The 17436-nt window shown below is 37.0% G+C and overlaps 1 protein-coding gene across 6 annotated transcripts in view; it reads right to left on the bottom strand.

Annotated features, from left to right (window-relative positions):
- The window catches only part of RTEL1 (regulator of telomere elongation helicase 1), a 44223-nt gene that overhangs the window by 25442 nt on the left and 1345 nt on the right, over window positions 1-17436 (bottom strand). For 5 of the 6 annotated variants that reach the window (XM_048074579.2, XM_066978417.1, XM_066978416.1 and 2 more), the window contains exons 3-19: window positions 16836-17034; window positions 16373-16466; window positions 15418-15499; window positions 14721-14781; window positions 14188-14263; window positions 13384-13468; window positions 12959-13024; window positions 12026-12179; window positions 11669-11707; window positions 10909-10987; window positions 10019-10116; window positions 9501-9556; window positions 7600-7674; window positions 6513-6591; window positions 2885-3017; window positions 2615-2728; window positions 300-340 (exon numbers count right to left, since the gene is read on the bottom strand). In XM_048074579.2, coding sequence (XP_047930536.2) covers window positions 300-340; window positions 2615-2728; window positions 2885-3017; window positions 6513-6591; window positions 7600-7674; window positions 9501-9556; window positions 10019-10116; window positions 10909-10987; window positions 11669-11707; window positions 12026-12179; window positions 12959-13024; window positions 13384-13468; window positions 14188-14263; window positions 14721-14781; window positions 15418-15499; window positions 16373-16466; window positions 16836-17034 — 1531 coding nt within the window. Of the gene's footprint in view, window positions 1-299; window positions 341-2614; window positions 2729-2884; window positions 3018-6512; window positions 6592-7599; window positions 7675-9500; window positions 9557-10018; window positions 10117-10908; window positions 10988-11668; window positions 11708-12025; window positions 12180-12958; window positions 13025-13383; window positions 13469-14187; window positions 14264-14720; window positions 14782-15417; window positions 15500-16372; window positions 16467-16835; window positions 17035-17436 lie in introns of those variants that run through there. The other variant, XM_048074582.2, reaches the window with a different exon arrangement.

Below are 17436 nucleotides of genomic sequence, written 5' to 3'. Positions count from 1 at the left end.
GTGTATTAGAAGTTAATTTAAAAAAAATAATTTCAATAACCTTGTTGTCAAGGTATAAACTTCAGACTTTGTTGTTGCAAAAGTTAGTGTTACAGATTTTCTAAAGTGTAGCGTTAACGGGATAAAACATGTTATGAGTACAACAAAAGCCTAGACAAAGAGATACAACATTCCCTGCTGTATTTTCAAATGCGACAGCAGGACCTATTTTCAGATCTTTAACATTTCAGATACCCTCCAATAATTTTCTAAAAATGCTGTACAACAGTCTGTTTCTGAAATCTACACACCTCACTTACCAATTGTTTTCCCCAGAGAAGATAAATAGTCCTCTGAAAACCTACAAACAAGAATAGTCAAGTACCATCATTGTATTTCCTCCTCTCCATTTTTTTATGCAAATTAACCTCCTGATATTCATCTAAAATAGCACATCCATACTCCCAGTCACCCGTGCCAAACACACAGTATTAGTAATACCAGCTACATGACGCTATTACTATAAATCTTATCATTGGCACTGAAGATGATCTAAGCTTCAATATTATCAACATGTAACAAGCAGAAACATGCAGCCATATGAGTTTTATGATTAATACTAACGTTAGGAGTGAAAGTTCTGCCAGAAAAGTCTGTAGACGCTCTGAAGCCTGACTAACATTACAACTATTAAAAACAATTATTGGTGAACTAGGCGTGGTGAGGCTTGGGGGGCAAAAAGAGTGAATTTGGTTGCTATGGTTGTTGTTTACTGAGTGAATCACTTAATTTGATTGAAAATGTACTGCTCTACAATGAGTAGGATTTATCTGTTTCTTCCAGCGCTGACTAAAATGTCACCTGTTCCCTCATGCCTTTACGTTTCTTTCTTTTTAGTTCCATGTAGATCCGCATACTTTTTTTTTCCCAGGAAACTTAAATATGCAAGGAAAAAAACCCACAGATTTATGTTTGCAAGAGCTGTAAATACCAATAGCACTAGCTGTCAAGACACACCTAACACTGTGCATTCCCCAGCCATTCCTACTCAAGAGACAGTATCTTCAGCAAATTAAATGAAACGTTATGCTAAGATTCTGAAAATGAAAAGGACAGTCTGAGGGTTTTCCAGACTGCTGCTGCTTCTCTGTGAAAATCAGTTACAGTTGTTGAGTCCCTTTCCAATTCTGCGGAACGTTTGGGATTTTTCCCTTTTTTGCAGTAAAAACTTTTTTTAGATTCATTTTTGGATCTCTCTATACTGCTGAAAAAGAGCAAGTCAGGCCTGCAGCTGGCAAAATCACAGAATTCTCAGGCAGAGCTTTAGATATAATGTCGAAACTGAAAGAGATTTAAGAATGTGACAACTTAAAAAAAATAGGAAGAAAATTAAATGATAGAACACGTATATCATATGGAAGGAGCTATCCTCATTTCAAAGTACTATAGAAGGGTGACAACCCTAAACACAGTACTGGCTCAAAGGCCATGCCGCTCTTTAGTAACGTCAGAGCACAGAACCATCTGCTATGTACAACAAAGCACGAAACTACATCTTAAAATGATATGCTGAGATGCCAATGAGATCATCACATTATGGAAGAGAAGTCAATATACAATGAACTTATATGCTCTGGCATTCCTCGCTGGCAGCATTTTTATTTCTTTTATGGAAAAAGCAAAAGCTGCAGAAGAAGAAGCAGTTTATTATGAAGAAAAGAAAGACATGGACAAAGTGATGAAAGACCAGAGAAAAGAAAGAAAAAATGATGAAAAGCTTGACAACGATTTGGATATGTTTTTCTTAAGAAGGCACTGCAGAGGTGGAGACTGATCATGACAACAAACTTTAAATACAAAAATAGCTGTTGCAAAGGCCAGCCATTTTTCAAGTCAATTAAGCTTTCAGCAAATAAATTTAGCATGGGGCTCCATGTCAGCGAGTGTGGGCTGCTCCGCAACAGGAATGAAGGTGGTACCTGAGCATGATACGTAGGCATGCAGGGCAGGGGCCCTGCCAAACTAACAGAGCAAGGCAAGCAGGAAAGACTCAGATGGAGTAGTCAGGCTCAAGTCCAGATCATCAGGCAAAGTCACGGTGATGGGGAAGGTCCAAGGTCAAGCCAGGAATGGAAGTCCGTAAACCAGGATCAGGTCCAATGACATTAAGTGTCACAGTCCAGTGGTGGTGAGGAAGGTCCACAGTGACAAGGACAAGGTCAGGAAGTCGATCAGCAAGTCAGGGTCAGATCAATGGGGCTGACAGCCAGGTGTGGTTATGACAGAGCTGGAGACATACTTCTACAGCAGTGTGGGCATGGACCGAAGGCCTTGGCCTGAACTTAAGTGGAACTCCTGAGCCCACGCTCCACTCCTGATCTGTGGGCGGAGGCCCCTCAAGGCTGAGCAGGGCCATTAAGGACTCTTAGTGCACTCTGTGCCCTGACACTCAATCCCTTCAAGCCTTCCACTTCTAAACTTGCTACAGTAGTGATTAAATGGTGTTGTTATTCAGCACAGTGCTTATCCAAGAAAACAACTACAGAGATCACTAATTTCACTAGAGTCTTCCTTCAAGGACCCAAAATGTAAGAACCATGACCCCAGTGAACTTGTATGTGGAATCCTGCTTTACCTCCTTTCATAAGTAGAAGTGAGCACGGCTCCATCAGGTCCTTTGGGAATGATTCCAACCCAGAGCTGGTGTTTATCAATAACATGAGGATTCTCCAAGCTAACAGGAAAAGGGCTGAAGAAACAGGAGAACAAGACCCAAGTCATACTCACTCTATGATTCCCTACTAGCTACCAGTCCAGAACACTCAGAAATCCTGAGATACAACAAAAAATGAGTTCAAATGATACATTTTCAGTACGGTAACTGTTTACACACCTAGGTACTTACATTTGCATTTCCATTGTAAATGAGGAGAGTGGGGAAAGAGTCCCACTGGTAAGGATAATCGTCCTGACTCCTTGTCGAACAAGATCATGCATGCTATATCCAGGACTGAAACACCAATAGCTTAAGGTCTTTCCTGTATCAAATAAAGAGAAAACACTAAGAAGCAAGCCTGTATAGAGGAAAAATCATGAATATGAATTAGTCATATTATAATTCATGACTAATTCTTAGGATATAGCACACAGCAGCATTTAAACTTCTAAAACTAAAGAGACCAGCATATGAAGCTAAAATTCCAGATGTATGTGTGCTTTGCTTTTGTCTTTTCAAATTTAATTATTATGGCAATTCAAAACAGTTTAAAAGGTCACTGCTCATTCACACCTTAAGTAGATTACATTTTAGTCAGAAGGTTGTTATAGAAAAGACAGAGCATCAGAACTTTCTGTCAGGAAATAACAGGCAGATTGAGTAGATAAAACTACTTCGTCCTCCATCCACTGATCCATTTTCTGCTGTCACTGACAACTGGAAGCAGAAGCATGGTAGAAGAACTGCAGAATACTGGGATAAAGGACAAATGACTGAAGTTACTCAAAAATACTTCCACCCTTGCACTTGGTTGAAAAGAAATCTTTCTCCGTCAGGAATTTCCAAAGGCTAAGAAGTTTTCACACAGTCTTTCCATTTTCTCACACCCAACTGCCAAACCCTTCAACTTTTGCCCAAATCTTTTGTGGGATACGGATATAGAAATATGTGTCACACTGAAAATCTGGCATACTATAAATTATCAACACAAAGGATATAAAGAAAAGCAGGTTAACCACACTACTGATTTCTCTCATTGCTCAGCTTACAGCTGTACAATTGGTGGCCTCGCTGAAAACTTAGCATCAGCTTTTCAGAGACATCCAAAAGAACCAGAAAAGGAAATGATCGCCTATGTCAAGAACAAGAGCAGACAAATGAAACATTAATCACGCAAAACAGAATCCAAAAGCTTAATTCAGTAAGAAATCTAGCATCCACATATCATGTGTGTGTCATTTAGATGTATACATGCTTCATCCAAAGACTCTCTTTCCAACAAGGGGCCGACAGTTTCAGGAAATCCCCAGTAATATGTCCCCAGTGAGTCACTTACTGCTTAGATTTACAAGGGAGAACATTTATTTTAAGCTAAAGCTTTATCCTTCCACCTCATTTGGGCAAATCCAGACAGATGTCTCCTCATTTCCAACCTGAACTTCCCCTGGTGCAACTTGAGGTCATTCCCTCTAGTCCTATCACTGGTTATCTTCCTTTCAGGTAGATGTAGAGAGCAATAAGGTCTCCCCTGAGCCTCCTCTTCTCCAAGCCAAACAACCCCAGTTCCCTCAGCTGCTTCTCCTAAGTCTTGTGTTCCAGACCCTTCACCAGCTTCCTACCTCTTCTCTGGACACGCTCCAGGGCAGGAGCCAGGACAGGCCAGTAAGTATCTACACACAACAGGGTCACTCATGTCAGAAGCATAAGAAATTCCAGCATAAAAGCAACTGGTATGGGATGGCCTAGAAGTGGCACCAACCACTCACATTTGCCTCACCAGCACTCGATTTGAAATATACTTCTCTGCAGCCCTGCACGATGACTGCCAGGCATCAATTCCCCAGTTCTTGGAGAAGCTGGAATTGTAGTACATTTTTCAGCCTGGTGCTCTACTATTATGTCTTCAAGGTTAACAACGTTAAACTGTTTTTAGAAGTCCCAATCACTAGCAGGAAGCTTGGGTGCTACACAAGGTAGATCTCTGCAGCAGCTTGTTCCATTCCTGGTACAAGGACAGTTAATCCAGGGATAAATGGTTTGCTAGTAGTTTACGACATGATGATTTATAGCAAACCAAAAGTAAAAGCATTTTATTTTAACGTACATGCAGCAGTTCAGTGGCATCTATACGCAGGATGGGTAGCTAGGGAAGAAATGTTACCAGCTATCCCAAGCTATGTCGTTTCCCCTCATCAGTCACAATTTATAGAGAATTATGACCAAGTGAATCATTTCTATAAAATCCTTTAAAAAGAGCTGTTCTAAAGAGTTTTGCAGCATTCCTATAGAGTCTGCTACACCACTACAGGGAAACTGGAGATCTGATCAGTCCTCAATGGCCTCTGTACATAATGCAAGTCTCAACACAGCGCTAGCCTGTTGCATATGTATTTGTGAATATTGTTTGGATTTGAAAAGCAGACATATCCATATGTGCTTGCTAGATTACAGAAGAACTGTGTCACTGCTTTGTATCATTTCTGATCGAAAATCCTCCAGATTATGCATTAAGCCTAGTGTTTCTGTTAGCCCTTCCCTGCACACATACTTAGAAAAATCTACTTAAAATTATTCCTGTAACTTGAAACTCTGATTGAGCAATACCTCAGGAAAACAGTATCTGCAGATTACCAAACACCACGTTTCTCTGTTCAGAACAGTGAAGGGAGCACTTACGTTGTGGAAACACTTATGGGGACATTATGTGGAAGAAAAAAAAATCTGGAAAATCATTCTTTGAAAAAAGTCACTTTTGCCCTTAAGAAAGGACTTCTGTGAAATAAATACATACGTTCTCAAGAGCATTTCATTGAATAATTAAGTAGATAGTTATGAGGCAAGGTATTTACAAAGGTCTTTGGAGAGTATTCTGTTAAAGAAGGCTTAGGCAAAAAGATCTGTGTCTCTCTTCTTTAATCAGAAAATATTTATGAAATGGTTTATGAATGTTTTCCAGCCAACTATCTATTAACAAAAAATAAAAATAAATAAATAAATAAATAAACACAAAACAAAACACAAAGCTCTTTGCTACAGAGCTTCAGAATAAGCCAACCAACTATAGCTCTTCCACTATATTTGATCAATTTCAACAGAGAACTTTCAACAATTAAGAACTTTCAGTGAATTTACTCGTATAAAACCTTTGGCACACATTTTCAGTACCATATCTATACATCAATCTTCTTGTAAAAAGGTAGTTACAGCCTTAGCAATACTAATTTTGCATTTAACACAACACAGTAATAGAGAGAAATATAGCTCATATGAGGGTCTCAGAACGTTTCCTAAACTTCAATGTCAATCCTCAAGGATTTCCTATTCTTACGATGGTCTGAAGACCTTCTTTACACCCATACAATCAGCTGTTCTATAATGAAGATGATTTTCTTTCATTGGAATAACTGTACTAGAAGAACTCCAACGCAAAGTGCACACAGCAGCACTGGTAAAAGCATATTTTATATTGAGATTGCTTATGTCACCTTGCCTTTAGAAGTAACCACACAAGTGAAAAGCGCCTCCTAGAGTCATCATATCCACCGCGGAGCTGTACTTAGAAAACTGGAAAGAAACATGCTGAAGCAATTCTAAAACTCTTTAAACTTATCAAAGTCTCAAAGCCTTAAAAATCTACCCTGCTCTAGAGAGAGCTCCAGGACAACACGAATGCCCCATGCCTCCTTCTATTACAGCAAATGACTAAAATGCAGATCGGGATGTCATCAATTGCTTTCCCTTATTTGAATCAAAAGGAGCAGTTGAGTAGAATTCAATGCAGCTTTTGTGTAAGCCTGCCAGAGTACGAGTCCTATACCTTGTTTTTTTGCAGCTGACGAATCCCAGACATTTGTCTTCTGCTTCTTCTGATTACCGTTATCCAGATGAATGTGTACCTGAAGGAAAATAACAGTGACGCTCCTAGAGACTGCTGCAAAAACGAACTTGCACTTCATCCCTCAAAAAAGCTAGGTTACGTTAAGGTAAGGTTAAGTTAAGGTTAGTTAATGTAATTAATGTCATTTTATACTAATAATAAGGTTATATAACTTCCTATCCATCTTTCACGTTTTGTTTCTAGTCTGTCATAATGCACCTTACAAGGAGCAAAGAAGCCTATCACCACTTAAACAGCCATTTTCAGTCAGTTTATGGAAGCAGTATGTCATGGGCTGCCCTGAACAAAAATAAACACCACAATTACTTGGGTATTGTCTACCAGATTGTAACTTGTAAGCTAGAAAAAGTATTATTGCACTAGAAAGACTTCCTTTATCCGACAACAAGAACAGCCTTAAGTCTTCAACTTAATATGAAATTTACTTTTGACTTAAAACAAGATCTGTTCCTAAAACTCATTATAGCACCACAGTTGATGAGTCCCAAACTTTATCTAAATAAGGACTTTGGGTTTGGTTTTTCTGAATGGCTGTACTGTACTTGGTTGGTATTAGGTTAAAGTAAAATAATTTTTCAAACTCTGATTATTTTTATTGAGAGAAGAGGAGGAAATTTCACTCAAGCCTTATGAAGAACTCCTTCACAAATGGTACTGCAAAATATGAGTCAGCCAAGAGATCAGTTTGCTGGCAGAATACACTAATTCTTGCATAATACGCAGAATCAACATTTTAATAATTCACATTTTCTGCACTTTTCTTATTTCATTTTAGATAAAACAAAAAAGTTTATTTAAAAATTGCTGTGTAGATCCCCTTTTTCCATAGGGCCTAAACTAACCACATTTCCTTTGTTGTTTTTTTTTCTGGAAGAACTTGCATATCCCCCTTATAGCCAACACCATAATTTGCAATACTATCCGCATCCTTCTCAGTTTGAATACACTAAGCACAAGCATGAAATGCCACTATGGAAAAATGCAGGAGTCACAAAGCTTTCCATACCTTATAGTATTTGGATATCGACTGAGGTGGCACAAAACTTGTTGTGCCTTCTGGAGGACTGATGTTGAATACTGTCTGGAAAATGGACATAAAGAAACAGAAGTTTTAACAACGGTTGCCAACAAAATCCCTAACATATTTTTGTACCGAGAAGTATCTCCAGAAAAATCACTGTAGGGATAACTGTAACTATATCTCCTTGCTTCTGTTACTTAATAAAAGTGGAAAATGTTGAATACATTTTTACAGGCAATTTCTGCTAACCACTTAACTTTCTCATTACCACAAAAAATACAAGCCAGTATCTAAATATATTCAAACCATACAAATGACAGTATTATTATTCACACTGTACTTGAGTTCTGGCTGTTGATGAACATAACCACATTGCATACTCAAGAGATTACAGAGTCACAACCATGTGTAAAAGAACTTTTAGAATCCCCTCAGTTGAAAATTTCAGTCATGATACCCTACGTTAATCATACTCTGCCTAGAGAAAAATCAAGTTGTAAGCATATTTATTTGTCCATATTTTAAATGAAAAAAAGTCTAACAGAACAGAATTATGCTTGTTATCTTTTCCTGTACATGATGTCTTATGACTAAGGATGATGATCTTTCAAACATACGGCATTTCATGAAAACAGCTGTGTTTCTCAAATATTTATAACTTCTGTTAATTTTTCTAAACAAAATTTCTTCAGACATCTAAAAGGAATTATCCAAGCTCACAAAAATATTAGCTAGTTACAATAAGAATGATGTTTTCCACTAGTCAGAAAAAAAAAAAAAAACAGAATTCCTGGAAAAATAAGCTTCTAAAATATAGCCAAAGACAGTATTTACAATAACAATTTTAGTAAGTATTCTTTTAAAAGAAAAATCATTTTTAAATAAATAAAAAAATAATAATTTTTTAAAAAGCTGGTACTAAGTTAACTGTTGAAGTCAGAGCTCTGTAAGAAGAAAGTGCTGTTTTACCAAGCAAGACACTGACTGTAACCTAGTCATATTTGGTAATTTGTTATCCTGAGATATTTTTATGTGGCAGATAATTTGCAGTAACTGTCCATGTGCATGTTCTCAGCAGTAGATGAAAAGAGATCTTAGCTTTCATCGAAAGACCTCCAGTGACTCAGGCAGCGACAGATTTCAGGCTCTAGAATTACCGAATTGCAGGAATACAGTGAACTGTATCCCAAATGTCAGCAGATTTTCTAATATGTAACGGTATAGCTAAAATGCTATTTGAACATTAAGTTCTTTAAACTTTATTATTCAAGAATGACTCAGAAACATCAGAGCTTTGATCAACTTCAGAGGAAAGCTAGAAATTGAACGTCAGGCCACTGGTCCATTGCACCTTCTCATTTTATGTGAAAAACTGGGCCCATAATTGATATTTTGTAACTGCACAATAGTGAGAGTATTGACAGCACCAGACGTGTACCCGCACGCTTCGAACATTCAGTTCCTGTGGCACTGAAAGGAGTTTTATTTTACTGATCCTTTAATTTAATAATTAAGTGGGAGAAAAAAAAACAATTTTTGTTTGCTTTTTTACCTTAGCCTGTCTTGATCTTTTACAAGATCTCACATTCCCAAACACTGCTGCTCAAGCGTGCGCTGCTCAATAATAGAGCTCCACCTGGTGGTGGCTAAAACCAGATAAATTTAACAACTCCAAAATGGGACATCAAAACTACAAAAAAAAAAAACTGGGTAAAAATCAAAGTAGATCATCTCATTAGGCAGCAACTAAAAACCTGTACACTTCCATCAATGCTCAAGTATATGCATAATCACGAATAAGATTGATCCCTTTAATGGTATCGCACATTTTTTAAACCAACTCCTCCATCTTTCAGGCTTATGTAGCTGCAACGTTAGTTATTTACCTGGATAATATCTGAAAGCTTATGCAGTCCAGATGTATTGACAAATACCCCAGTACCTACAGAGAAGAACACCATGATCACTTTTAACACATAAATATACGGTACGGATATATACAAATGCGTGCATCTAAACAGCACAGCACCCTGTGAACACAACTTGAAAATACTATCTGAAGCAAATAAATTATTTCAAGTTTTTCATCATTATTCCAGATGCAAGAAGAAACATAAAACTGGCATTCCAAAGTAAGTTTCATGTTTCTTCCACATTAGGAAGCTAAACTCGGTTTCTTAAAATTCTGTTGAGTGAACGGACTTAAATTTCCCAAAAAAAAAGGACCTAGCAGCCAAACTTAATAAAATGACAGAGGTCCTCAGAGTCAGATTTTAGTTTTTAAGAGTTTTATAATTTAAATACAATGATGACTTTATCCTCTTCCCCCCAAACAATACAAGCTTCCAATTACTTAAATTAGAGAGAAAAGTCCAAGTGAAATGACTAACAAATTTACACTTACGGCTTGAAAGAAACTGTAAAATCTGCTCTAGTGACTCCAGGAGTGAGGATTTGGTCTGGAATGTTATTTGGGCCTTCGCAAACAGATCAAAGATGTAGCTGCAATTTAGAAAGAAAAAAAGCTCAAATCAGTAAACATCGTAAATAATCACACGGACACAATTACTATTCTTTTACAGCAAGAACAATTTCACCATCTAGTAGCAAAACATGTTCTTGTCTCTCTGTAAAAATGAAAAAAATATGGGAATGTAAATAAGTATTTGGTCATAAAGATAGCAGATAACATGGACGTGACAGAAGGCATACTGATCACATCCTTTACATTTTTCATGATTTATTTACAACACGCGTATTAATTATCTAATTAATTAACTACAATACATTAAATTAGAAAAAGTTTTACATGCAATCTCTATGGTTTCTTTACAGTGTACAACATGCATTAGTTTAGAAGCAGACTTACAGAGCTCTGGGATACCTCAAATTAAACGACTGCAGCATTAGTACCTCAGCTTAAATTATAATGTCAAATTTGAAAGAAACAGTGAGAAGCTTCTTCCAGTTCAGAATACCTAGGGGCACACTCAGCATAGAATTTTCCACTCTTAGAGAAGGGAGTTCCATCACAAACAACTGCTGCAGAAAGATGATTTAAGAAAACCCAGACCCTTAAATATACATTATTCCCAGAAATTAGAATATTACTACCAATCCTAACACCTGCTGATAGACTATTCATATACTCACTGTTTGTCCCATTGCAGGTTTGCCATGTAAATACAAAGAACTAATTTCACAGGCTAGAAGCTCACACTAGACTCAAGTTTCATCTGTGTTTAGAATTTATTGTTCTTTTAACATGCAAACATATTACTGAGATGAAATTACCTTCCATCTTTGGTGACTCCATTTTTATTTGGTGGCAACTCCACTTCATCAATAGCACTTTCCAGCTGAAGAAGAATTTCTTTGAAGGAACCAAAAGAGAAAAAATTTAGGGTTCATAAACTCACTTTGGGGACTCATCTGAACCCCGTTTTTCAATCAGACTTTATTACATAAGTTAGTGGCTCCCTCTACTGAAACAAGTGAGAACTGCCTTAAAGACAGCAATCTAGCTGATTTCTTGATCCTGTAAACAAATCAAGATGATTAAGAACAATTTCCTAGATATCAGGTCTAAATATTTTATAAAACTTTAACAAGTTCCTATGACCTCAACTCTCGGATTGCCTGTGATACTCAGATACAGTTGTAAGCTACATTTTAAATTCTTCTCCATAGATGGGGAAAGTTGTTCGTGGAAATGCTTTGCAAACATTAGATATCTCAAGCCCTCACTATGATTGCTACGTAGCATCACATTCTTACAGCAGAAGAATGCAACTAATATATTGCCAGCACATTGACAAGATTAGAAAATAAGGGAACTTCCGGCAAAGAACGGAGTGATGCCTTCATCTGGCAATGCTCTCACCTTCAAAATGCTCAGAAAAAGAGAGACAACTTAAAACTTACATGAATTTCCCAGTTATGTGCAGACGTCAACAGAAATGCTACATGAACCTGATTTATAGTTGTTGGCCAAATCGCCTTTTGAAATTGTTTCAACAGTTTTTAACAACACACACACAAAAAAGAAACTTACTTTTTATCTTTGCTAGATCTTCAAGTTCCATGTTCAGCCCTGGTGAAGAAATGAAAGATTTCAAAAAGGATGTTTCATGCCTGTTTCAGTCCTAGTTTCTTTTAGCCTTTTCAAAAATGATGGATATGAAGTCTAGGTCTGTGCATACAGAAAGACATCTTCTGTATTCCACTCACTGCTCTCTTTCTCATGAAAGACCCCTTACATCACATTGGTTTAGCCAAAGCTTTACATGTTTTTCTGACATTAGTAATGAACAATAATTTATCTACTACTGAGAGTCAGTTTTCCAGAAAGTTCTAGTTATTTTCTAGTTCTACTTCCCAGTGAAACAGTGTTTTGTTGTTGTCAACACACCTGAATTGTCCACCTCCATACTGAACTCGGCATTTACTTCTTTCTGCTGAATTGCTTTGGCTTGTTCTTCCAGTAGTATATTTAAAGTATCAATTGCTGAAGCCAAATCGTAGGCTGTCAAGTCAAAAGAAGATGACTCTTCACACAACTTCTCCTAAAATATCAAGGAATGGAAGCATTATTTGGAGTGCACAATGTGCTATTTGCTCAGGCAATTTCAAAGATAAATAGATCATAGATGACCAGACTTGACTTCCTTTCTGATCTCCAGCTCAGGCCAGAGGACATTTTCAAAAACCTGAAGACTTTGATTACTACTAGGCATCCTTTTTGCCAAACACTTTTCCCTTTTCTGCATTACCGGTAGTTGGACATCTTCCATCTAGCAGCAAATCAGTGCCATCAAAATCACTTTTAGTTTTAATAGGCCTTTGTGTCCTTAATGTTGCTGCTTATAGATTTTTCTTGACATCCTTTAATGTCAAGTTTTGAGCCAACAAAGAGGAAGGTCTCATAAGGCAGCACTTTTTTTTTTTTGTCTTCAGGACTGAAGACTTGGCAATATGACAAGAGTCATGTTTGTCATCTACTGCACTTGGACAACTGATGTGGTTGAGCTTTAAGAACGAGCTTCCATGTTTTCTTACACCGTCAAGAACTCTTTAAACAAGAAAATGAGCACCCGTATAAATTGGGAGATCTACCCTTCAGGAAAACACTACCACCTTGTAGAAAATCACAGTAGTGTCAAAAGACTGCTAATTAAACTAGAAAGCTGTAACTGTAATGGAAACAAAAAATATTCAAGATAATTGGCGTTAACAACAGAAATAGCTGGGTACGGATTTTACAGACTATTTGTAATACAGCAGTGGTCTGTTTTTCTTTTTTGGATGAAGCTTGAAAAATGGTAACAGAGCAGAAACAACTTACCACATTGTGAGCTTCATCAAGTATTACCACGGTCCCCTTCAGGTCTAAGTTGTGCGCTCTTCGGCTCTGAAGATAAGAAAGAGAATGAAGGAATGGAAATAAAGGCCACAGAGAAATACAGATTTGATCAACTGAGAAAATAGCTCAAGGTATAGATTTGTTTTTTGTTTTGTTTGAGAAAACAGCAAATAATTGCTGTGGCTACCTATTATATAAACCACAGAACCGCTTAATACAGAAATTAAGGTGATAAAATGCATCACAAAAGTTCACAGAGGTTAAAACTGAGATTGTAATAAAGAACAAAACATTTGTGCAATACACTTGCTTGCTATGCATCCATTCTTCACAGTTTATCCACTAAAAGCCAATGTGAAATAAATATATGAAAAAAAATCACATTTTAATACAAAGATATATGTTACCTTTGAGTCTAGTAAATAGTTGTAAGGCATAAAAATAATATCCGCCTGCTGCTTCAGGCTTCGAGAGAGATAATAAGGACAAGCTCTGTTTAAAAAAAAAAAAAAGGAAAAAAAAAGTAGCACAAGTTATTGGGTAATACTTCCAGAAATATTAAAGTGCATCCAACATTCCTGTACTATGTTTCATGCTCTCAGTGATTTCTAATCAGCTTCTACAGGAACTGAAACTGGCATGTTTGATTTTAGGGCACATGATTAGCTCTACTCATACAACATAAGTAAAAAGAAGCATAGAAAATAATGCCTAGTTGTGCATACAGAACTACAAACTCGGAAAAACAAAGAGAATAAAAAGAAATTAAAGGAGAAAGAGTGGCATTCATTACTCCATTATCCTTTCAACCCTTAAAGCTAAAAGTAAATGCTGGACTGGATTATTTTATCTCAACAAGTCAGTCACCCCATCCTCTTAAATCTGAAAGACAATTGCAATATTCATCATATCAGATAATATTGGCAGCCTCTACTCAAACAAGAATTAAAATACTGGTGAGCCTGATGCTGATCTGACTCAGTCTTTACAGAAGTAAGAATTGAAATAAACTGCTGTGTGATGAAAACCGCTCTGATGTAGATAGGATTTTGTTGGAAGCTGTCTCTGTGCAACGTATTTATCCGCTTCACTTTGCTCTTATTGTTGCTCTGCTACTTTAGTGTATGTCCAATTAATACCAAGGTATTTATAAAACTAAGCTGATGAATAGTTTTCACCAATGAGGAGGAAAATCAGAGGGGAACATTTACCTATGCTTGTTTCCATTTTTAATCAAGTCTTCAATATCCATGATCGAATTGACCAGTTCTTTCTCTGTACTCTTTTCTGTGAAAAGTTGTAACATTACGACCACAAACTTCAGTAAAGATCATAGAATATCCTGAGTTGGAAGGGACCCACAAGGATCCACGCAGGCCCACCCAATAAAATAAATAAATAAATAAATAATCATGCCTGAGTGTCCAAACACTTCTTGAACTCCAATAGTCTTGCTGCCATGACCACTTCCCTGGGGAGCCTGTTCCAGTGCCCAACCACCCTCTCAGCGAAGAACCTTTTTCTTTACATGACAATATCACGCAAATATTTGTTGTTACCTGTCACCACACTCATCCGCTTCTTACTATTTGGTTCTGGAAAGACATCAACGCAGAGCAAAACTCACACACATATGCATATCACACACAAATGCAGACTATGCCAGCTCTTTCAAACTTCTCTACCTGTCTAGCAAATAAATCCCTCCCAAAGAATAGCGCTTTATCTCCACACCCAAACTTACCTTCTACATTGTTATAAAAATGACAAGAACGAGTCATCACTTTCATTCGGCACATATAGATCTGTAAAAAATCGCATATTTTATACAACAGTAGCACAGCTTGCCAAGTGTTGAAAAGCAAGTTAAGGGGTGAAGAGTTATTGGTTTTCTGTAATGCCAGCTAATAAATATATGCTAATCACAATTCTTTAGTTTTAAAAACATGAATCCCTCTGTTCCCCTTAAAAGTTACACTCTTTTTTTATGTGGCACAGAACACTCACATGCTTGCATGGAGTTTGGTTATATTTTGCCGCAAATATTTTTCAAGAGAGTAGTTTTTGATATTACTCATAAAAATAACAAGCAAACCAATCACTGAAGAATTATTTTGAAATTGTTATTGCCACTGAAAAACACTTATGTGGTAGACCAGACAGTAAATTGCAAACTATTAATCATCTCTCGTGTTCTATACAATCACATCCTCCTCTGGATGGAAAATGTTACCAAAAATGCAGAATTAAATTTTGCACTAATTAAAATAGATATGGCAAGTTCCTCCAAATACATGAAAAACAACTAGTACCTTTCACTACAGCCTAATAATAAAAATAATGTAATAAAAGAATGTCAAAGTTGTGAATTACACACTTTATGTCAATAAATAAATTAAAAAAGAAAAAATATTGCGTGTTCTTATTATGCTTATTTTCACCTGCACGTGGTTGCTCTCTTGTCGTTTCACTTCACTATTGATGCAAAGCTGCTCTCTGGAACCCAAAACACATATCTTTGGCCTGTTCAAACAGAATACACAAAACTGATGTTAAAAATAAAGCAAGAAAGAAGAACACAGTTGTACATGCCTAGGCTGGGTTTAATATCTCAAATGTGAAAAGTTCACGAGAAATAGATGAGCAATAAAACAAGGGTCAGAATCAGAATCAATAAGAGCATGTTTGTAACAGCTATATATATATTTTTGACTTTATGGTACTATATTTCTCCTGGTAACAGTGGGAGGTAATGAGTAGCAGCTTACATCATCCACTGTAGAATCTGGGTTCTGTTATGACAGTTCAGCCAAACAAGCTGGGGCTGTCACCTATTACAAGCCATTCAAGAGGCAGCAGTCACTGTTATGAAAAGATTATCGCAGGAATTAATGCTCTGTAATCATTCATAACACTTTTTTTTCCTCCTTATTACAAGGTTGTATCTTCACAAGAAGCATATAAACCAATTATTTCTGCAGATCCAAAAGGCTCAGTTGCACGCTGTCACTCATGCCAACAGCTGAATGCTGTGACAGACATCGGTACAACAAAACAAAGTTCTTTGTGGATTTACTTCATTCTTAAGGAGTTCAACTTTGTAATAGCTTCCCACTATCTTAAAAGGGGAAAAAAAAAAAGGAATATTAGAAGCAAATGTGTGAAGAACCGAAACCAGACTGAATTCAGGAAATTCTAGGATTGAATGAGAAAAAAAAAAAAACATATCAAAGAACTCCAGGTTGTACACATGCACATTAAGAGAACTACATTTCAGTGAGTATCTTTTTTTTTAAACATTCATAAATTTATATGCACATAAATTCAACAACAATTAAAACAGGGATTTTCTCCACCTTCTCTTTGAAAAGGAGCATTATCCTAAATTGTAATTACCTGTAGACTGTGTTCTTCAATTCATTAATGACCTGTGTAAGTTGTGAGTGCGTTCTGGATGCATAAATTATTTTAGGAATGTCAGTGTAATAAGCTGCCAAACAGAAGGAAAACAAATCAGAAAAACATTATTAACACACCAAGAAGAACACAAGATACTGTTAGTCTCCTTTCCCAGCCGGTGCTGTGGTAACAATTTGCCTTGTAGAGACAGCAAGAACTTTTGTCATACAACTATCCATACACAGAAAATGAGCTAAATGGATTTCTAGTGCTCTAAGAAAATTAAAAATACACAGAACACCTTTGAAATCTGTAAAACAGTGTGAATCTGCGCGGCAGCTGCTAAACAATGCCTCCATGGCTTTTATAATTCCATACTTTCTAGGAGCGATAGATAAAAGCAAGCGTTCACTAACATTCCTGCATCATTCCCGCTGAGCATAAAAGTCAAAGTACGTACTTGGGACATCAGCATCCGTGGCAGCATTACCCCAGGATGACATGGGTCTGTCAGGAAAGAGCTCGACTCCATTCATACGCTGTGCAATTTTGCGGGCTGAGATAGTGTCTTTAAAGTGCTCCCGCCAGGCCAGGGTGGAACACAGCAGGCAGAGCGTCTTTCCTGTACCTGTAGGGCTCTCCAGAATGCCATTTACCTTCTTTATTGAAGAGAAATAAAATAAAAAAGGAAAAAAAAAAAAAGAAGAGTAACTAGCAACGAGATTCAACTAGAACAGGTCATTGTGCTGAACTACATTTTCCTCAGTAAAAGCGCAATCAGTATCTGGTAAACTATACCACACAGACAAACAATACGTACTTCACACAGAGCTTTTATAAATGCCCGACCTGCAGGGCACTCTAATCAACTTAGTAAAGCCCAACCTATTAACCTCTATTTAGCAGAAGAACTCCCCACTCCTAGAGTAACTAGAACGAATTCTATTTGAGCTAAAAATACATGAAGATATTAGATGTTATTGCAAGACCCCAAAATGGCTCAGATTGCAGACTGCTTATTTCCTTTAGAACGAAGACTACGCCCCACGTCACAGCTTTGG

This window comes from Anser cygnoides, chromosome 16 (assembly GCF_040182565.1).
Source record: "Anser cygnoides isolate HZ-2024a breed goose chromosome 16, Taihu_goose_T2T_genome, whole genome shotgun sequence".
In the NCBI taxonomy this organism is placed as follows: Eukaryota; Metazoa; Chordata; class Aves; order Anseriformes; family Anatidae; genus Anser; species Anser cygnoides.
The sequence above is the reverse complement of the archived record's forward strand: the minus strand, read 5'-3'. Positions and strand labels throughout refer to the sequence as shown.